General features: G+C 42.8%; 2 protein-coding genes and 3 non-coding genes across 5 annotated transcripts; 4 read left to right on the top strand and 1 right to left on the bottom strand.

Annotated features, from left to right (window-relative positions):
* The first annotated feature begins 1818 nt into the window (after positions 1-1818).
* On the top strand, positions 1819-8810 carry EIF4A2 (eukaryotic translation initiation factor 4A2). Its single transcript, XM_066325801.1, has 11 exons — positions 1819-1974; positions 2807-2852; positions 2945-3077; positions 3334-3473; positions 4578-4746; positions 4934-5043; positions 5161-5304; positions 5696-5833; positions 6129-6218; positions 6455-6534; positions 7998-8810. Exons 1-11 carry the CDS (start codon positions 1946-1948, stop codon positions 8140-8142), a joined length of 1224 nt encoding a protein of 407 aa, XP_066181898.1. The 5' UTR covers positions 1819-1945; the 3' UTR covers positions 8143-8810.
* On the top strand, positions 3187-3257 carry LOC136365827 (small nucleolar RNA SNORD2). Its single transcript, XR_010744427.1, has one exon. It is a non-coding gene; the product is annotated as a small nucleolar RNA SNORD2 (small nucleolar RNA).
* LOC136365825 (small nucleolar RNA SNORA81) lies at positions 5353-5533 on the top strand. Its single transcript, XR_010744425.1, has one exon. It is a non-coding gene; the product is annotated as a small nucleolar RNA SNORA81 (small nucleolar RNA).
* On the top strand, positions 5914-6041 carry LOC136365822 (small nucleolar RNA SNORA63). The gene has a single exon (XR_010744422.1). It is a non-coding gene; the product is annotated as a small nucleolar RNA SNORA63 (small nucleolar RNA).
* An 844-nt stretch (positions 8811-9654) lies between the features above and the next one.
* On the bottom strand, positions 9655-21732 carry RFC4 (replication factor C subunit 4). Its single transcript, XM_066325800.1, has 10 exons — positions 21574-21732; positions 20920-20998; positions 16441-16520; positions 15186-15305; positions 14192-14335; positions 13787-13907; positions 13218-13343; positions 11593-11673; positions 10571-10687; positions 9655-9866 (listed from the first exon to the last, which is right to left on the bottom strand). The coding sequence occupies exons 1-10, from the start codon at positions 21696-21698 to the stop codon at positions 9771-9773; spliced, it is 1089 nt and encodes a 362-aa protein (XP_066181897.1). The 5' UTR covers positions 21699-21732; the 3' UTR covers positions 9655-9770.
* Positions 21733-21997: the final 265 nt, after the last annotated feature.

Below are 21997 nucleotides of genomic sequence, written 5' to 3'. Positions count from 1 at the left end.
TTATTGGAAAAGATACATACTTGTTTCTGAGATGCCATTTCAGGTCTGTGAAGAATGATGGCTCCCCTTCCTGAAATTCTCACCTCTCAGTATCTTTTCCTCTCAGATTTGCAAATGTACTAAGACTTAAATGCAGTACTTGACTAAAAATATTCATCAAATCAAATTCAACAGCTTTCTTAATAAACATTCAAGGTCCTTAACAAATATTCAGTAGTGTTATTCCTCCATTTAGACTCAAATCACTTTCACTGCAGAGGGAAATCAAACCATGCCAGCCCAAATCTGTCTTCACATTCTTTCTTCAGCCCATCCTGTTTGTTTTTCAACCAGAGGTTAACAGTCCACACAAACTGGCATCATTCATTTAAAAGGCCTCTGGCTATTGTTGTGTGTCTATCCGAACTGCAAACACAAGGAATCTCCTCAATATTTTCTACCCAGCAGGGATGGAAAGAAAAAACTTGTGAGCATTAGGATGGGCTCACAGTGGAGCTGCATTTATGTAATGTTGCCGGGATAGTGGTAAGTTGTACTATTTCTACAGATAATATTGCCCCAACAAATGCTACTACAGGAAGAGTCAAGGTATATGCAGTCTTTGAGAGGTTCCCTTTATGGATATTCTAGATGGTTCTAGACAATTTACAATATTCTAGACAAATAAAGGGTTGAGTTTTTCAAGCACTGCCTCCATTTCTTCATATATAATCACTATGGAAACAGATTGCACAGTGATACACATAAACCACACAAAGTTGGCACAAAATTATTGCTTATAATTGCTACTACTTGCCTCCATAATACTGATTAATAGATTATTGTGAAACCTGAAAAGAGTACTAAAATGATTGATATTTTTTCCTGCACAGTATGAAAGCGTTGGGCATAACCATGAAATCGGTTTGCACAGTAACAGTTTTCGTAGTGCCTTATTTTGGACTGCACTAACCTTTATATCATTCTTGGCAGGTTTTTTCGTGGACACCGCTGTACTGCGATCTGCAGCACATCACAGCACCGCGCTTATGGCAGCACTCCGAGGACCACCTAACCTATCCCCTACAAATACTCCTGCATCCCCTTCAGGAATGATCCACCCTTAGCGCTTTGAGCACGTTTGCGGGATTGAGGCACGGGCCTGCACCGGGTGTGAGCCCGGGGCCTCCATCTGCCCCCCTCGCCTCAGGGCCTCTCCCTGAGCTCCCAGCGCTGCCCCCTCATCACCACGGCTGCCCCGGCTCCGGGAGTACAGGGGGAGAGCTCGGGGTGTGTTTCGCCTGTCTGGGACGAGGAGGAGGAGGAGGAGGAGGAGGAGGAGGAGGAGGCGGGAGCCATTTCTGTGTGGGGATGGGGCGGATGCGCGGCCACCAGCCCGAGGAAGCTTCTTTCTCTCTCCTGTCACCCCCCCCCCCCCCCCCCCCCCGACTCCAGGGCTTTAAAAACAACGAATGCTGTGGGGGAAAGGCGGCCAAGGCAAGGGGCCGCTATGCCGCCCCAGGGCCACTCGCTGTCCCCTCGGCCCAGCCACAGCGGCGCCGCCATTGCCCCTCCCGCCCCGCGCTGCAGCAGGGACCGGCCGGGAAACCCCGTGCGCGCGGGGGGAAGGGGAGGCAGAGGGAGGAAGGAGTGGGGCGCTGTGACGCACTCAATGGTGCAATATCCTTCCGCCATCTGACAAAAAAAGTAGTTCCATGTTCCACGTAACCTCGCAGACCCCAGAGGTTCATACACAACCTTCGGATTAACGAAAAAAGTCGCGTAAAGGGAATCTCTTGGGACAGAGGGCTTAATCCGAAGGGATTCGTGCTTTTTTGCGTGTGGCATAAGGCATATATCCATGCGCAGAGCAGAGCGCAACGAGTCCGGCCGCAGGGCGGGTATATAAGGCGGGCGCCGCGGACGGCTTGCCTTTTCAGTTGAGGACAGAGCTGGTGATCGGAACATGTCAGGGGGCTCCGCTGATTATAGCAGGTATGGCGAGGGCCTGGGCTTTTTTTCCTTATTTACGGGCTTCGTGGGTTATGCGGGGGCAGCTGGGGACAGAGGAAATGTCGAAAGAGGTGGAGGGGTGGGAGCCGGGGAGCCCTGGGGGAGGCAGGGTGCTGTGGTCAGTCAGCCCTTTGCTCTGGCCCCTCCCGTTCTAGACGTTTCGGTCTCTGCGCTCCCCTTGCTCGCGGTTCAGCAACGGTTTAGCGCTAGTCCCCGGGGCTCGATTTTCGTTACTGGCTTTCTTAGCGATCTAGTCAGCCCTGAGAAGGACTTTTTCAAAATTAAATCATGTACAGCTCTGTTATAATTGAAATTTTTAAATGCCTTTCCGTGCATTTTTTTTTTTTTTACAATCTTTTCTCCCTCGCGCCATGGGTTCGGCCCGGCTTTTCGGGCCGCGCTGAGGGCGCGACCATGACATTTTTTGCGGGGGGAGGATGAGCCCCCTCCCCCACCCCGGCGATCGCCCGGCGCCGTCCGCCCGCAGCGCCCGGTTTGCGCAATCCCAGGGGTGGAGCTCTCGCGAGAGTTCCCTGGCGGGGCGGGGCGGGGGGATCCGCTGCAGCGCCGGGAGCGCGCCCGCCCTCCGCGCGCCGCCGCGGGAACGCGCCTCGGTGCGCCCATTCCCGCGGCGTCGGGCTCCCGCTGTGGCGCCCAGGCCACTGAGGAAGAAGGGTAGGGGTTTGTCCATTGGCAGAAGGTCCGAGCGGCTGCTGGAATGATCTGTCACGGGTTCTGCCGCTTTCCCAGCCGAGGGGGCAGTTCGGTTTTGCGTGGTGGCTCCTGTGCTAACGGCGTGTTTCTTTTATGGCAGAGACCATGGCGGCCCAGAGGGAATGGAGCCCGATGGTGTCATCGAGGTGAGCACTTAAAAACTGGCCTCAGAATTTATTCACTGATGGACGGGGGTATTGGAATTGTTTTTATCATCATTATTCTTTCTTTATTACAGAGCAATTGGAATGAGATTGTTGACAATTTCGATGATATGAATTTAAAAGAATCCCTTCTAAGGGGCATTTACGCTTATGGTTTTGAGAAGCCTTCAGCTATTCAGCAGCGGGCTATTATTCCATGCATCAAAGGTATGCAGTAAATTCATTAATATCAACATTGGATAATTAGGAAAGCATTGTTAAATGCGTATATTGTTTCATTAGTGGCAGTAATAACTATTTTTAATCTTCATTGAACAAGTGATATGATGGTACACCATCTTTCGGGACTGACCTGAAATGGAGAGAACTCTTTAGTACTGATCACTTACTTCAAGGGGAATTGAGTAAAACTAACATGATTGACCCGTGTGGGAGCAGTAAATGTGTATCCTACTTTTTTTAGGGTATGATGTGATTGCTCAAGCTCAGTCAGGTACTGGCAAGACAGCCACATTTGCTATTTCCATCCTGCAGCAGTTGGAGATTGATCTCAAGGAGTCCCAGGCACTAGTATTGGCCCCTACCAGAGAACTGGCTCAACAGGTATTGATAGTGTAGTTTAAAAAAAAAAAAAAAAAAAAAACGAAAAACTGTGTGTTGCATAGATTTCAGGTTTCACAACTGTGAGACATTACCAGACTTCTTACGGGGCTGTAATTAATATCCATTCAGAACCCTTTTTGTTTGCAGTAATGCAAACTGGCTTCTGTCCCACATGTTCTCTGCCTCCTTAAATAGCTGAGTTGGTGCACATGGAGGATGTGCTGGGGCAGGGGTGCAGGAGGGAGCATCTTCAGTGGAAAAACACAATTACTAAAGCACAGTGTTCTGAGTGGAAACTAAAAATTTACGTGTTTGGAAGCTGTTCAAACTTTAATGCAGTTGTGCAACATGAAAACTGCAGTGCACGTTTGGTTACTTAAATGGTTTTTTATCTTTGTATGTTTTCCTCACAACATAATTGCATGTCTCTCGCTTTCAAGGCTTGGTATTTTGTTACACTAAGTGGGTGTGTGGTAATAACTTCAAGAATACTTGTATTTTTAGGATAAGTGTATCAGTAATGTAAGGTCTTTCTTAATTGAGTCTTGAACGAACTCTAAAGTAGAAAACTAAAGTAATTTTCAACTAGACGATACTGAAATGCCAGTGCTAGGTGACAATTCTTCAGGGTAAAACTGAACCTACTAAATCTGACAGAAGACAAATCATTGGAATAAGGCCCTTTGATGACAATGTTATGCCTTAGTTCTACTTTAGAGGTTTTAAGGTGAGACTTGATTTAAAACCTGGCCTATAGTGGTGCCCTTGGAGAGTATTCAGAGGAGTGTCCCGGGTACTTATCATGCAGGCCTGAGCAGCTTAGAGCTTGAGCTCACTTCTGGTGGCCCTGCTCTCAGCTTAGTAATTGTCTCATGGCAGTCACTCAGAACAGCAAATTCCACCAGTAACTGTAACTCAGGTGTCCCTCTGCCTTGTGGTTTCTAGATACCATTTATGGGAAGTTCAGCAAAGTCTTTAGCAGCTCTCATACCGAAAGCTCCATAGTCCGTTTGATGTCTTGGCTTCCAAAGTCCATAAAAGCCAGTGATAATGAGGCTAAAGCTTTACTGTCCTACGAACTACTAATGGAAGGTTCTGCTTTAGATTCAGAAGGTAATCCTGGCCCTTGGAGACTACATGGGAGCAACATGCCACGCTTGTATTGGTGGTACAAATGTGCGCAATGAGATGCAGAAGCTCCAGGCTGAGGCTCCACACATCGTGGTGGGAACTCCAGGGCGTGTGTTTGACATGTTGAACAGGCGCTATCTTTGTAAGTATGAATCTCACTGTGCATTTGCTTACAAATTATCAATGAAAGCCTCATACTCACTAAGAGTTTTATAGTGTAATTGTTGTCACTGTAGAGAATTGTGCTGGAAAGCTTATAGTGCAGAAGCATGATATTTCTAAAGGATTGTGTATTTCTGAAACTTCATGAGATGCTTTTTTTCCAACAGCACCAAAATGGATCAAAATGTTTGTTCTGGATGAAGCTGATGAAATGTTGAGCCGTGGATTTAAGGATCAAATTTATGAGATCTTTCAAAAACTAAGCACAAACATCCAGGTAAAAAAAGCTTTTTACATGGTAGAATGCATGCAGATTTTGTTATAGTGTGGCTGAAAACTGAGTTGTACAAATGAAAATCGTTGTACTGTGTTAACATGGAGTAATATATTTTAGGTTGTGTTGCTGTCAGCTACAATGCCGATGGATGTGTTGGAAGTGACCAAAAAGTTCATGAGAGATCCCATCCGTATTTTGGTGAAGAAGGAAGAACTGACTTTGGAGGGTATCAAGCAGTTCTACATTAATGTTGAGAGAGAGGTAGGTATTGGTTATACTTGCTCTGGCAGGAGGAGTTAGGGTTTTTTCACCTTCTTGTTAAAGCACTGTGCTAAAATTGCAGAAACCAAGGCTCAGCTTTAGTTTCTGCAATAATGCTAGTAGAGTAAATGCAGGAAGGAGAAAAACTATGCACTAGATCGAAAAGGACTAGGGTGGACCTCTTTCTTAATGTCCAGTGTCCTGTGTCTGAAGATCTGGTGCCACAATTGATGCAAAAACTTGAATTAGTTTCTAGGTTATAGTAAATGTAATTGTGTGCCAGAGCACGTTTTAATCACTTGTATTTGAGTTCTTTTCTTCATTTAAAGTTTGTGTTATGTACTGAGCTGTTGGTCACAATGCATTTTCTGATTATCTTTGTTTTGTTCAGGAATGGAAGCTGGATACTCTCTGTGATCTGTATGAGACACTGACCATTACACAGGCTGTTATTTTCCTGAATACAAGGAGAAAAGTAGACTGGCTTACTGAGAAAATGCATGCCAGGGACTTCACAGTCTCAGCTCTGGTAAGAATTGCTACTTCAAATCACTTTGAAATGCTGTGTATTTACTGGAAAAGAAATGGTGATGAGGGGATATCAGTGAAAAGCAGGAAAGTTATAATATAGCTGTGCAGTGCTGTATTATCGTTCCCCCTGCTTAAAGTAAAATGTTTCCTTTCTATCCCTACCTGCTTCGTTCCCACAGCAGGTAGGGACGCTGGGTTTCATACATGCCTTTGTTCTTTAAAGGATATTCTGGTATGGAGCATTAGAGTTAATGAGCATTGGTACTAACTGCAGTTCTGTTTTACCTCTGCAGCATGGTGACATGGACCAGAAGGAACGGGATGTTATCATGAGAGAGTTCAGATCAGGGTCCAGCCGTGTCCTGATCACTACTGACTTGCTGGTGAGCATTTTCTGTTGAACATGTTCCTGTTACAGCCGTGTCCCAAAAGCTTCATAATTCAGTGATGGTTTTTGTAACCTGAACTGCTGGGAGCTTTTTGGAACAGAAAAGACCATGCTCCACTATGGACTACACAGTTGTAGTACATAACTAATGATATGGTTGACAAATGCCCAAGATAGATAAGTTTGGAAATAGCCCCTGACTTGCATTAAAGACTTGGTTTTGCTTTGCAGGCTCGTGGCATTGATGTGCAGCAAGTGTCCCTGGTTATCAATTACGACCTGCCCACCAATCGTGAGAATTACATTCACAGGTCAGTTGGCTCTGCCCCCAGTCAGTCCCTGTGCTGTGCTGGATGTGGGCATTGGCACACACCCTCCTCACCTGATCCTGTAGTCCTTACCTAACCAGAGGTGTTAGCATCCATGCATAAACTTCTCAGAGCTAGTGGGAATAAAACCCCACTTCTGGATTGGCTTTTAAAAAACCCTGCCTTGCACAGCAGTGGTTCTGAAACAAGGGAGGATCAGAACATTTTGAACACTTAAAGCAGTGGGAAAACTTAGATACATTAACAGGCTCAGTGGTAACTGAGGGACCTTGGAGTTGTGGGGAAAATACCAGCAACTGCCTTGTGTCACATAGGCTGTGATGTATGACACCTTTACTGGTGCAGCATCTTGACAGCAGGGTCAGCTGGAGCTGGATTTTGGCTGATCTGGAGTTACTGCTGCTCAGTGACAAGCGCTAGCTTGCAGGGCTGCCTTTGATTGTGGAGGTTCAGCTGTGTCCATGTTGCGTTTGCCATGTTTGCTCTTGGTGGCTCCTTAGTGGGATTCTTCTCTGTGGTGTGTGTCTTCCGGTAGCAATTTGAGTTTTGTTTCCCTAGGTTTAGTTAAGTGCTTCTAGTGATTGTCCCTAAATTAAGTAAACTGTGCTTTGTTACTTGATGTAAAAAAATACAGGAGTCGATAGCAGCAGTTGATGACACAAGATGGTGCTCAGAAACGACGTTGACGTAATTTAGGACGCGGATTCGTAAGCGGCACAGTTTGAATAAAGAGCGAGTTGGTATTTATTTATTTATTTTGTCATGATTATCCCCTAAGTTTTGTGAGCCCTTTCTGTGTATTTAGCTCTTGCTGGCAAGGTGCTCTATTGTGCAGTCAGTAGGAAGATTGAGCTCACAGTGGGTGTAACTAAACCGCATGCACTGATGTGTCAGTGACTGATGTGGGCTTAAACAAAAGTGTTGAACTTGAATATTACTCTCTAAAGAAAACCAACAAACCAAACCCTAAGTTTTCCCACTGGAAACAGTTAGGCTGAATTAAAATTCTGAAATTAAGTGTGCTGTTCCATGTTACTGGATGAAATTGGATATAACTTAGTAACAGTCTGACTGTTAAACAACAGCGTGTGCTCTGTGCTTGGGAATGGATGCATGAGGGGTGGGTATGTAGTTGAACAGAGGGGAAGAGAGGCTGCTGACCCAGGACTTCAGAACACAGCACCAAGCATTAAATGAAGATCTTATTTTGCAGCCAAAGAGTAACCCTGTGTGCACTGCTGCCTGCCACGGAATGGACCTGCTGTGCTGCTGGCACCAGCTGCTGGTTTTTCCTGACCAGCTGTGACTTGAGTGGCAGCTAGCCCTCATAAGGCAGCATAGACTGGCCAGTGGCAGATAAGAGCAGCAGCCAAGAATGGATCTTGCAGACATGTAAAGCAGATGGGCGAGGTTAACCTCTGTAAATGTGCTTGCTTTTTGTGCAGAATTGGCCGGGGTGGTCGCTTTGGCAGAAAAGGCGTGGCTATCAATTTTGTCACTGAAGAGGACAAGAGGATCCTGCGAGACATTGAGACTTTCTACAATACTACAGTGGAGGAGATGCCGATGAATGTGGCTGATCTCATTTAATCCCCGGGATGAGGTGGTTGTGAATCCAGTGCTCGCTGTTGCTGAATAGGCGATTCACAACGCGCATTGTGCTTCTTTCCTTGGGGATACATTGAATCTTGTCTCAATGCTCATTACGGATCAGAAATACAGATTTTTGATAAGAGAAGCGACTTTTTGTCGTGAGCTCTTGTGGGGAAAGCCATTGGCTTTGTCCACTTTAGGGTTAGACTGTTGGGGTTGGGTGGAAAGTCATGGGGTCTGTAAATTTTTTCTTTATTAGAAATTTATTTCCTAGTTCAATAGAAGTGGTTGTATTAGATGTTCTTTATCGTTTAATAATTTACTTATGGACTAAAAGATATAAGTGCTGTATAAAGTCAGCCAATTATGTTAAACTAGCCTACCTTCCTTTATTGTATGTACTTACACCTAAGATTAAATTGGAAAGGCCTTTCAAAATCTCTAAACTTTTATAAGAGCATTAAAATGCATTTTTGTTTCATATGTATTTATTCAATAAAGTATTTAATTAGTGGTAAGTGTGATCTGGACCCTGTTGCTAAGCCCCAGCAAGCAAGCAATCATACTATTGTCTTAGTTAGGGTTAAACCCAGTAAAATTTGCCATATTGCACATGTCTTAATGAAGTTTGAATGTTCAATAAAATACTTCTATATTCACTTAAATTGTAAATAGTTGCTTTTTGGGTTGAGGGGAAGGTGACAGCAACTTGCCCTGTCTCAGGCTTGGAGCTGAAGGTGGCAACTGCTGCAGTCTTGTGCTTGTGCCCACAGCTCCTGTTCTTTGTCATTAACTGCAGGGATGCTTCTGGATTCCAGAACAGGGTCAGCTTCAAGTGCCAGTGCAGCCCTGGGTGACAAGGCTCTGAGGTGCTGCCCCTGTGTCCTTAACATTAAAGCAGCCTTTCATCAAAAGGGTTCACTTCATAATTTGTGCTGGCTTGATGAAAGAGCTCTGTACTGCATCATTTTCCCAAACCATTCAGGAGGGAGGGGCAGGTGGTTAAAAACCATGTGTCTGAAAGGTACATCCTAAAGATGCTCATCCAGGTCACAGCCTTAAAATGGATTGTGAGCAAGGATGGAGTGAGATGACAGGAAATCTTACAGGACATCTTAAGAGCATCTCCTACACTTGGAACATTTTTTCTTGGAGAGCTTGAATGGACTAAAAGTTGCCATGTGTTTACTAGTAAAGGAATTTTTGCCATGTTTAACCCTAAAGGATCAGATACACAAGATGGTGGAGGTGTGGGCTGTGCTGCAGGATTCAGCTTGAGGCTGTGTTCTGTAGGGGTGTGATCATTTTGCCCAGTCTATTCCAAGCAAATGCAGGCTACAAGGAGTAAGGTCCCTTTTGTCTGCTTGCAGCTCATGGAGACTTCAGTATGGACATGCTCACTTCTGACACATTTGTTTTCATGTGTAAGTGCACAACAATGAACCACAGTAGGAGCATTATGTACCACTCTGCTCTTTACCCAGTGTAAAAATTGAAAATACTCCAGCCTCAGGTTTTCCAACTGCAGTGCAGCCCTTTTATTGCAAAAAAAGCCAGTATAAAAGTACACAGGTCCCTGCTCTGAGAGCCCCAGCCATGCATGGAACAAAGGGCTGCTGGAGGACTCAGGTGTTCTGTGTGAGCTGCTGCATCACAAGGGCACAGAGACTCATCAGCTGCAAGAACTCATCAGCACCGTCTGCCAGGCATTTGTCCACTTCCTGCAGAGGGAACAGAGAAGGGAAAACCCTCTAAAGATGGTGATGCTTAAGGCAGCTGTGTCTTGGGGTACAGTGCAGAACAAGAAGTTTGCCAGCTGTTTTCTTAATAAGCACAGATTTCTCCACCCCCCCTGCAGCTGGACTGGGAACCATGAGGCCTCCAGCCTCCATTTCCTACAGGAGGCCACCACAGTGAAGTTCCACACACAAAGGGACTGGCGTTGAAATCCCCCTGCCAGGAGCATCACTGCAGGGCATCCACAGCTCCTGCCTGGCTGCAGTGACTTTAGCAAAACCTCCTCTTTTTTGGAAAGGCATATTTTATGCACCAGAACAAAACCTTGCATTTTGCAGCTCCTAATTTTTTTTAAGTGCTGACTTAATTTTCCCTCCCACATTATATTTAAAAAACTCAAAACAACCAAACTCACAAACCTCTTGACTGAATCTACCAGAACAACATAATATGGATACACTTAATTATAATTCAATTATAATTATATATCCACTTATATGGATATAAAATTCACTTAACTAGACTTCAACTCCTTCCCATGAAATTTCTCAGGACAAAAGTTTGCATTCTACCAAGAAACATTCAGAAGAAAAACATCACCATGTACTTACTGGGAGAAAGTGTGCAAACAAAAATCAATCTACAGAGATTAACATGTTTTGATTTTTTTAACTCAAAATAGACTTACTGCAAGTTTCTCAACTATGGCAGATTTCTGCTTGTCACTGTAATCTTCACTCTCCACAATGGTGTCATGCAGCTGGTTTACAAGCTGAGCAACAGCAAACCCCTCATTGATGAGATTCTGCACAGGGACAGAGGAAAAGGGAAGTAATTCAGCAGCAGAAAAACCAGAAACTGGAAACACAATCTTGAAAAATTCTGTCTGAGCTGAGAGACTGCACTGCAGTGTGGTATGGAAGCTGTGCATTGTAGGGGACAATTCAGTAGCCTGCACACAGCCCTGTCCTGCATCCTGCCTGACAGAGACCCAGCGGGAGCACCTCGGACAGGCTGCACCAGCAAGGCACAGAGCAGTGCTCCTGACCAAGCCCCGCTCCAGCTCTGACAATTTACATCTCAGACATTTTATGAGACATTTAAAACATTTAACAACCTCCACTGAACCTGTCCAATCCTCTTCTAAAATTAGGAGGGCTTGGCATTCACAGCATCAGATGGCAGTTTCACAGCCTTCACACTTTAAAGGGCCACCTACTTAGGATTTATTTTTTTCATCTGGTCATTGCTAGTCTCAGGAATTGAGAGATCTGTAAGAGCAAAGCTTTTTTAATAAAATAAAACCCATGGTAACTAAAAGACAGCTTTTTAAAAAATCAGTAGTGCCCAGTTACAAAAATGTCAAGTGTTGAGAACAATGGTCAGTGAAGTCATTTAGGGAGAAAAAATTATGGAAACAGAAACAGCGTTGGTGCAACCTTATTTTTCTGTCCAGCTGAACAGATCCACATGCCATCAGCTTAATCCAGGAGAAAGCCAGAGTCACACTGGTAGGGAAATTTATTTGTAACTTTGACAGCTCTTCCTCAGAAGAGAAAGACTGGGAGTCCTGACTGGTAAAATACACTTCCCAAATGTGCATCCAAACTGACTGAGGCCAAATGTTCTTCAGCTGTAGCCTGGGAACAAAGGATTCACAGGGCCTTGACTGAGAGAAATGACCCAGGGTAAGCACTAAGAGAACTCTACCTTTGCTAGGGTTTCCAGTTTCTCAAAGGAACCACTCTGGCAGCCCAATAGCAGTTCATCAATTGTTTCTTTTGGGATGACCTGTAACAAGAAGTGCTATTTCTTAATTTCAATTTTGTAAACTTACACTAACAAACTGTTAATGGCAGAGGCCATTTCAGGATTTCATTCCTCTACACATCCATCCACTTCTAGCAAGTATATGAGACAGACTAAATAAATCTTAGAAGTGAGAACTAGGCTGTGATATTTGTCCTATACTGGTGATATTAAAACAAAAATCATATAATGACAATAGACTGTCGAAGTCACCTTCCTAAATCCAACTGCTTATTCAGGACACTGACTAAGAGGAGGACATTCTTCAACAGTTAGATCAGCCAATGCTTTCTGTACCATTCTACACCTAAACACAGCAAATAGGTTTTATTTCCAGTGACACACCAACAGCATCCATTAAAAGCCCAATGCAACAAGATCAGACAATAAATCAGAAGGAAAAAAGTTGACAGATGCCATTATGTCACTCTGTGCAGGGAAGGGTTGCCCCTTTCCCCTCAGCCATTGTCATTCCTGTCAGTTGAGTGCCTGGACAGTTTGGTTTCAAAGCTTCTTTAGGAAGCTTTTGTGCTAAGGTCACTGCAGGGTTACAGAAGTTGTGAATGACGAAGAACTTCAAGTTTTTATGAAGATGTGAAGTTGGGTTCCTTTGCTTTAAACAAGCATTATTCATTCAATAATGGAATGTCATGCTTCTCCTTCCTATCATTACAGTCAATTTCTGCCAGGCTTCAGATGTTCAGATAACAGCTGGTTACAGATCCACAAAACTGAACAGTAACTTCACTGTGATAATTGTTCAAAATTGTTCTGTAAAACTCTGCACAGCAGCAATTACCTCCAGTTTCATCAAAGTGAGAACCTCCCAACCCCTACAATTAGCTACAATGGCAGCACCTTCATGAAAAGTGTGTCCATCACTGAAGCCCATTTATTTCTTAGCTCCTCAATTCCTAATCTCACATTTCCCTCTTCAGGGGTGTTTTGTTGCTATAGGAACACCTTCACATAAGTGTCATTAAATGCATTTTCTCTCAAGTTTCTCCTGTGTCTCTCAGAATTACCCATGTCATTCTAGAACAAACCACTGCTGTTTCATTAAAAAGCAGGATCCACAGATCCTTGTCACTGTCACTGTGAACATTAAGCTAAAAATGAGCTGCTAACAAAAATCATTTCCCTGTGGTGCTTCCAAACCAATATTGCAATGATCTATACTCATACACACATACATACAGAAAAGCACCAAAAAATGTTCTAATCTACTTTCCCACAAAAAACCCCCACAGTTTGTATTTGTGGGCAGATTATTTCCATTTCAGTTTGAATTACAAGACTGTTTTACAGTTTGCCATGATTTACAGAAGTTGCTAGAAATCTGCTATGTTATAAGTGTACAGAATAAGGGAGTCTTTAAAATTCTGGTAGATAGCATATCATTACCACACTGCAATACCAGTGAGTATAAAACTTTTTTTCTTAACCAAACATTGAGCAATGGCAGATAGAGGTGGGAAAAATGCTTTTCAGAGTAATTCCAGGAGAAACTGAAAGGCATAGCTTACCCCAGCAATTTCAGTGATTATCTTCTCTGTGATCTCCTTCCCACCCATTAGCCGAGTGGCACTTTGAAGAAAAGTAATTGCTTTTCTTAAGTCCCCTTCTGACACATTCACCAGGTATGATACTGCCTGAAAAATGTCAGAAAATGCTAATTTAAATGTTCACTGTTAATTAAAATCTAATATACTTTCTCAGCAGTTCCTCTAAAACACCAAGTAGTGCATAAAGCAGATTGTCAGAGCCAAGTACAGCACACAAGTTACAAAACAACCTCTCTACTAACACAAATGTGTGCTGGCAGTTTGAGAAAGAAGCACAGTTTAATGCCAGTACACTCAGCAGAGAACAAAAAGCCCTGCAGTTTGGCTTCACTTTTCTCTGGTGGACATTTCTCTGGTTTTAGGACGACTTAAAATTCTTCTCATCTATGGAAGGAGAATAAATGAGTTTATGTATTTTTTTTCATACAATTGAGCAGCCTCTTTCAAAGTATGCTGACTTGGCCTCTTTTGCTGCCATGCAATTATGCCCTGGATTAAACAGTAAAATTACATGGCAGCCACAAAGTTACCTCATCACTGATTTTCACATGTTCCTTCTCAGAAACATCCAACAGCCTCTGCTGTTGGATACTGTCGGACAAAGGCTTGAAGCGGAATTTGGAGCATCGAGATGTTAAAGGTTCGATTATTCTGAAAGAAAGGAAGGAGAGTGGAACATGAATGGGTGGGTCAAGTTCTCACGGACAAAGCTAACAAACACAGAAAATACCTTGAGGTTTAAATAACCCTAAAACTGCAACACTGTAAAAATTAAAAGTGAAATCTAAGTATTGTTTCAGGCTTGCGAGCACATAGTGACATCGTTATTAACTGAAAACTATGAAAATTAGATACCAACTTTTAATCAGGAAAAAAATAAAAAGGAGACTACAGAAGAGACAGCAATCCAAATAAGCACCAAATTCCAGGTGTACCTGCTGATGTAGTTACAAATAAGACAGAAACGTGTTGTTTTAGATTCTTTTTCCATTGTGCGTCTTAAGGCTGCCTGGGCTGCTGAAGTCATGGAGTCTGCTTCATCCAAGATCACAATTTTAAAAGGAGGACACATTTTACCACTGAAAAATTAGAAATCTGTTATTCAGGAGACATGAAATGGACAGACCAAGGGAAAGAAAAAAAACCCAATGAAAAACATAAACAGAAAAATTACTGCAAATATCAAGTAATATTTTACTTAAGCATGTATCCTTGAAAAATAAAATGGATTCAGAGGTTCAATTTTTAAAGAATTATTTTTAGATTAAAGACTAATATTTGTAATAAAGGCGGGGACTGAGTTCCCATAGAAAGACCAACACCTGAATACTGCAAAATCCTTTAAAATACACACTCTCACTGTAAGCTGCTTCGTTTAACACCTCATGTGAGTTCTTTTTACAAGCTTCCTGATACCCTAAACTCCCAAGAATACTTAACAGACTGATTTCAGTACACAATACCATTTTTGCCAGGTTTTCTTGGCATGCAGTTTCTTCCTGCTACTTTCCACACACATAGCTTGACCTGCACTTGGCTTCCCATCACCTAACACCAGAATCCTTTTAGAAACCAACACCCATGTTGTAGAAATTCCTGTAGATTAGAAGGACTAGGAAGTAATTTTAAGCACAATTTACCCGAAGAATTTTTTCTATGGTAGTCAGACAACACCTTCAAAGGCAACATGTACCCAAACCCAGAAGTCTTGACCTTGTGGAGTTTTCACTGTCTGCCTCCAGTGCTAACAGCAACAGTAAAAATCCTCCCGGGTATTCAAACCCCCAATGTGAAATTCCATGAAGTAAAAGCTCAGCCAAAGCACTGCGTGTTGCCAACTTCTGGGCAGTGCTGACCCATCATTTATATTAGAAACAAAAACAACCACATGCTTTGTCCTAAGCAGGAGGGGTTTGATCCAGCACTTACTCTGAACGGCTTCCAGAGGCTGTTAGCTGAGCAAAAGCCTTCACTTTCTCCCGAATCACTTGTATCCCACGCTCATCAGAAGCATTTAACTCAAGGACTCTTTGTCGGAATAAATCAGGCCTGCAAAATGTTTATTGCAACAAGTTAGCTGCTAACCCTTGTAATGATATGTTATAAAATAGAACAATAACCCTTCTGGTTGTTTGGAATGGCAGGGAATATTTTTATCAGCATTACTAAATAACATTGTTAAAAGACAGTGAAGTTGAGATCATGAAGTGTTAAGTATGAATTTCCATTGGCTATTTTTAGAATCTCCTCCCGGGCTACAGAAAACAATGAAGTATAAAATTACATCAGTTAACCAGGAAAAGAAAAAAGTAGGAAGTTGGCTTCATATGTTCAGAGCCTTTTTACTTATATCCCCTGAGCAATGTGAAATAAGTAAAAAGTCACAATACAGTCATTAGCAGTACAATCAGAATGAGATATCCAGAAAGTATAAGACATGCAGTATTTACCTGTAGTACTATACTCTATTAAAAATAACTCCAAAAAACAAACCAACCATTAATATACCAGATTTTAAATCCTGGGAATTAAAATGGACTCACAATGTGGAGTTGTCTTCCTCGTACTAAAGTAGAAGTGGTTCTCTCCAAAAAACAGTGAGTCAAAGATTAAAAATGACAAATGGGATGGGGGGAGGTATTACATTCAGCATTACATTTGATCATAACAAACCACCTTCTCATCCATTTTTTGCTCATAGATCACTGAGTTCACTACTCAAAAACTCCCAAGTGTTACAAGTGAGTTAATGTATGCATACTGAATTTTAGTCTGAGTCCCAATACTACTTTCCATACACAATTCAATGGTGCACAACAGAGAGATTACAAGTCAGACATTTTATGAAGCACTTTGAGATCTATGTGTAGCTAACAACTTACTAAATAAACCATAAAAATTGGAATTCCTTTACAAAGTTCAGTAAGGCATATGCAAACCATATTCTTTGTTAGGGGGTTACATGGCTGCCCAATCTGAAGTCTATACTGGTAACAGGAATCAGTGACTTGTGACAGGACAAATGAGAAAGGAATCTTATGTTAGAGCTGATTTAGAATATGAAGATATTCCTGAAAAAGTGCTGGGAACTACCTAAGAGCAGGCAGTGACCAGAGGCACTTCATCACATGATTAGGAGACATGTGACAGTTGATTACACTGAAGCAACTTGATTCCAGCTTACCCAAACAGTTCTCTAGCAGCTGCTAAAATAGTGGAAGTCTTTCCAGTTCCAGGTGGGCCATAGAACAACAGATTGGGAAGCTGAAACAACAAGGAATCATTTGTAAGAAAAACAAATTTTAAAATATCCACTAACAGGAAAGCCTACTGACAATCTGAGCACCTAACAGAACAGAAACTATCTATTCCTCACAGTGGATAATGGCAAGTCTTTCACTTCTAAGTCTTTAAAGGAGAACAAACAGCTGCTTTTTATAGCATGGCATGAAAAAGTGCTATTTGGTGGCACCATCCCATGTTCTATCCAAACTGATATTCCAATCTATATTTATTTTTATATCTACACTCCAGGGCATGTCTGAGATCACTAAAGCCCACAGAGCTTACTGTTCTGATTGCAGTGACACCCAAATTTACCCAAGAATGGCCTTCAACAGGCTGGGTAATACCAGCAGCGCAGATGAAACCATCCTTTGCTGTCTCAGCTGCCCAGGCTGCCGTGCCCAGCCGTGCTGAGGACTCTGTGCTGCAGCAGCTGCACTGCAGGGAGCACAGGGCAGCTCGGGAAGGCTGGACTGCAGCGGGGGCAGCGCGGACACAGCCCAGCAGCGACCGCGGGGACGGTGCCCACAACCCACCACACTGCACAGACTCCTGCACACAGCCAAGGAGCTCTCAGAGGACACCACTGGCATTCCTTAAACAAATTAGGGTAACTGATCTTTAAAATAATTTAATTAATGACTTCAGCATGAAAAATACAGCTGCATTAAGGAGATATGCTGACACAGGAAGAACAAAGCAGCGCAGCGAAGACTGCAGCAATAATTTTAGGATGACATTTAGCAGCACAAAGCCAAAACATATCTCAATTTGAAAGCATAACTAAGTATCTGCTGGATATCTGAAATTCATTAGATGGAATGAAACATAAGCTGGTTTTGTTTTGTCTGCCAGAGGAGCAGTACAAGCCTGTGTAACATGGTGCTCCTAACTGCACTTTTAATACAGATGTAAATTATTAATACTAACAGGTCATGAGCTGCACACAGTTCAGGTCATCCTTAGACAAGGATGACAGAGCCAAACTGGGAAAAGTGATTAAAGGAGTGAGAAGCCCATCTTGTGAGAAGTGACTTTTTCAAGAGTTTGATTTAGTTAGCTCAGCAAAACAAAAGCTGAGAGGGAATATGACTGACTTCCATAAATACATCTGAGCAACACAAGAAACAGAGGGTATAAATAAAATCTGTATAAGCCATGACTGAATTCTGGCTGAAATCAAGAAGCTTTCCAGCTGATATAGGAGTGACAGTTTTCTATATTACTATTTCAAGCAATCACTTTTATAAATTATCACCTTAAAACTGCTGTCTTTGATAATAGAGGATGTTCCACTTCTACATTCTTAAAACAAGAACCCAAAAGTTCTCTCCAACCAACAGCAAAAAGACAAATCCCTCAGTCTGACTTGATTTCTAGCCCTGAATAAGCACTCTATTTTTAAAGAGTCGACTAAAATTAGATTAGAGAATTCTATGCTGAATATAGCATGTAATGCAGACAGAATGGGAACAGTAAAACCAAAACCATCCAAAGAGCAGAGGAAAAAGCAGGAGTACACAACCCATAATCAGAAAATGAAACAATCAGTTTGGTAACAAATATCCCATTTTAACAACTAAGACAAGACACAGAGCACAGATTAAATCATGTATGTACCCAAAAAAGAGAGATAGAAGAATTTCAATCTTCATTCAATTTCTCGTAAATAAATTAATTTCAAGTTTTGCCTGCTCTTTCCGCCAATCAATTGTTGCTTATTTCCCTAATTACTAATAAGCAAACAGCATCCCCTACTAACAAACACTTTTGCAAGTTTAGATACCACAATAGTATTACCCCCCTCTCTTATGACACCTCCAGAGAGATGAGAAGTGTACTGAATGACAGCTGAAAATTCACCAATCTCTGTGCTGGCACATTGCAAGGGTAGACGTTTGTGAGGAGATTCACAATTTCATGCCTCTGTGCTAATTCACACACTACTGTCCTCAAAAAAGGCATAAGCAAGTAAAAAAGTTTTAATTAGAATCTGTTTCCTAATTCCATTACACCCCAACTTCATCACTGTTTCTGTTTCAACCTCATTTATGCTGGTTTCTCACTGAAGCATTTACACCACTTTTCAGCAGGCACAACCTAATCCTTTATGTACCCGTGGCAGTATTTTTAAATGAACTGCAACCTGATCTGGTTATCCATTTTTCCATGCTTGCCAGGAGCAAGCAGGATACCTGCAGGCATCACTCTGCACATGGGAAAACCACCCCATACAGTGCAAATCTCAGATGCCTTTCCATAAGTTTCAGTGCAAGTGAAGATGCAAATTGCAATGATAATCCTACACTTTCTTTTCAGTTATTAAGGTATCATGAAGCAAACGAAAACTAAAGAATACCATGATCAATTTTCAGTTTCTTTGCCCAAAAAAACCAACAAATCAACACTCCTGGCAGAGAGAAATCAATTTCTCCAGTTGAAAGCCCCTTGGACTCTGCTGTCCCCAGTTTGCAACAGGATGATGTGTGCTCTTACAGATGGAGGTACATTGGCTATAGGGAGTTACAATTCCTTTGTTAGTTATAGGGTGTTACAAGTCCTGCTCCATTTAGCAGCTCCCAAATCAAGGCCCACAAGTACAGGCCAATGGACAGAGGACTGACTCTCCATTTTAAACTATTGTTTAAATAAAGCACATTACTCACACCTACAGCACTGTCACAGCTGTTTCTTTGATCTCACCAGATCTCCAAACTCAGTAAGAACCTCTGCAGCAATGTGTCCTTAGTGAAGTAAGTACTAGCCACCTCAGAGTTTCAATTACACTTTTGCCTTTTTGACAGAATGAGTCTCTTCAAGAAACTAGTAAAAATGTCCAAATTAAAAAAACAAAAACAAAAACAAAAAAAACACCACAAACCAACAAATATTTTAAAGTACTTGCATGATTTTGTTTTCAAATGCCTTGCTGACTTTGGGTAGCTATTGCAAAATACAGAACATCTAACCACAAGCAGGAATTATAATTTGTCTTTTCAACTCAGGAGGCCAAAAGTCAACACAAGTGCACTAGGCTCAGAATCCAAGAAACGCTGCTGATCCACAAGCTGTAGGGTTTTAAATAACTGTTGCTCAAAATAGAACTTCCCAACCCATCACCTAAGCAATGTTACACAACTGATATGTCCAGACAGAATAGGTGGCAGCAGCTCATTTCTCCTTTGCTATTAGTTCCTTCCTAATTACCTCAACTCTATAAATACTGTAATCTAGCAGCATTGCTGTTGAAACAGAGATTTCTGGGGTACAACATCACCTGACAAGTTCATATTACAAAAGCATTCTCAAAAGCAAACTGAACGTGCAGAAAGGAACTAAAGAATGAAGTGCAAATCTTTCGCAGTTGTACCAGTTTGATTTTGGCTTCATACACTCAATCAAGTAAGGTATGTCTGCTTTTGCAAGCTTTGATTAAGTTATAATTTTCAGAGGGAAACAGACTCGTATCACTGCAGGGCAAACCAAAGCTGCAGCCCATGAAAACAGACAACTTTTAAAGCACAAGTGTGATTGTCCTCGGTGAGGATGTAAAAAAGTCTCAGTACGTACAAAAGAAGGAATTGTACAGATCTGGAAAAAAGCAGAGCCATCTCTTGGCTATGTACTTTATTTCTCCCTTCAGCCCCTTCACCTCCACATCAGTTCCCTTGGAAGATATAACCATATATAATACCAAACATTTACTAAATCTTTATCCAAAAGCAAAGGCAAGAGTAAACAAATGCAACTACAAACGCTCTGCTCATCTACACTCTTAAGTCACATGAGCCAACACTGCAGCTGCCATACCCAGCTTTTTAAAGCCAAAGAGACTTACTTGGAAACTTTTACCCAAAAGGTTTAGGAATCACTATCCAAGCAGTACACCTGGCACTTACAAATTAACTTTCTCTCATTCACCAAAACTCTTAGTGTTCAGTAGTTTCACAGCAGCACTGACAGATCACTAGAAATGTTCAGGAGTGACTGGCAATCCAGATGATTTTCTTTCTATGAAAGAAAAACCTCCTACTCTTGTCTTAAACATGAACATCACAAGTACTGGTGGAGTAGCAGTGTGGAGACAACAAAAGCTTTTCCAGGTTTGAAACTATCAACAAGAAGTTTACCATTTGAGCTTTTCCAGAAAATTTCCAAACTGCATTATGGAACTGACAATTCTACAGTGTTTAGAGGACTGGAAATATAAGAAGCTTTATACACAACAGGATATATCACATGGAAGTCACTTAGCCTGTTCATGAGATACCACTGTAAAAATGATCATTGCTGAGTTGGAAAAGAGAAGTTTTTGTTACCACTGACTCAAGTGTCCATTTAAAGATGCTGATTAGGTAGATGTTATCATTACACTCACATCAGCACCTTCCAGGGACTTCTTCAGCACAGCTACAACTTCATCCTGGAAAGCGACTTCATCCACATTCTTGGGGCGACTAAATAAAAAGAAATGACATAAAATGTATTAGCTAAGTAAGTTTCAGATGAAAACGGAATTTGAGAAAAACAGCATTTCCCCTTCTGATTACATCAGGTACTGAAGAATTACAGTGAATTTGCAGTTGAAATCAAAATCACAACAGGAAGTCTGATGTCTCTGGTCTGTATTACTGAAGTGATCTAATTCCTCAGGAAGCTGTTTGTCCTCTTCTGTTGTAAACACCTGTCTGAGACGTTTTTAAAAGCAGAACTGCAATATTTTACCACTTCGCGATACAGGCTTCTCAAAAAACCAAAGCATTAAATGCATTCATGCACCAAATCACAGCTTGACATGAAACACTGTTTGACATGACCAAGATTTTCTGCTCAGTACCAGCCACAAAGGGCACTTACAGTACCTCACAATCCTGGAGTTCCCCCATAACAAGGAAAGTTAAGCTGTTCTCCCTGGTGGGGAGGCCCACACCTGCGACCTCCTTTTGCTATGCACCAACTCCATCTCTATGCCTCCCACAGCCAGCTTCCAGTCTCATGGCCAGCGCCCCCACTGCCCCAGAGCATCCCTTACTATTTCTCCACCCAGGGGATGGGTTTGGTCCTCTTGCCCTCCCCGCTGCTCCCGGCCGCGCTCTTTTCCTTGGCAGCGACGGGCTTGGTGCTGATGGAAGCCGGGCCCTTGAGGAAGGCCTGCATGGCTGTGCCGGGCTGTGTCGGGCTGTGCCGGGCTGTGCCGGGCGGTGCCGAGCGGTGCCGAGCGGTGCCGAGCGGTGCCGGGCGGTGCCGAGCGGTGCCGAGCGGTGCCGAGGCCCCTCACGGCCCCTCAGCCGCAGGCGCCCCTCAGGCCCCGCCGGCGCTTCCCGCCAACCCGACCGCGCACGGGGGCGGGGCCGCTTCCGCCCGCCGAGAGCCAATCACAGCGTGCGGCGTTGCCGGGGAGGCGGTGGGCGTGACGTCACGCAGCGCGCGCAGAGGGCGCGGAGCGGGTGCTGCCT

Source organism: Sylvia atricapilla, chromosome 10 (assembly GCF_009819655.1).
Source record: "Sylvia atricapilla isolate bSylAtr1 chromosome 10, bSylAtr1.pri, whole genome shotgun sequence".
Lineage (NCBI taxonomy): Eukaryota > Metazoa > Chordata > Aves > Passeriformes > Sylviidae > Sylvia > Sylvia atricapilla.
Note: the sequence above shows the minus strand (reverse complement) of the source record. Positions and strands in the feature narration are given on the sequence as shown.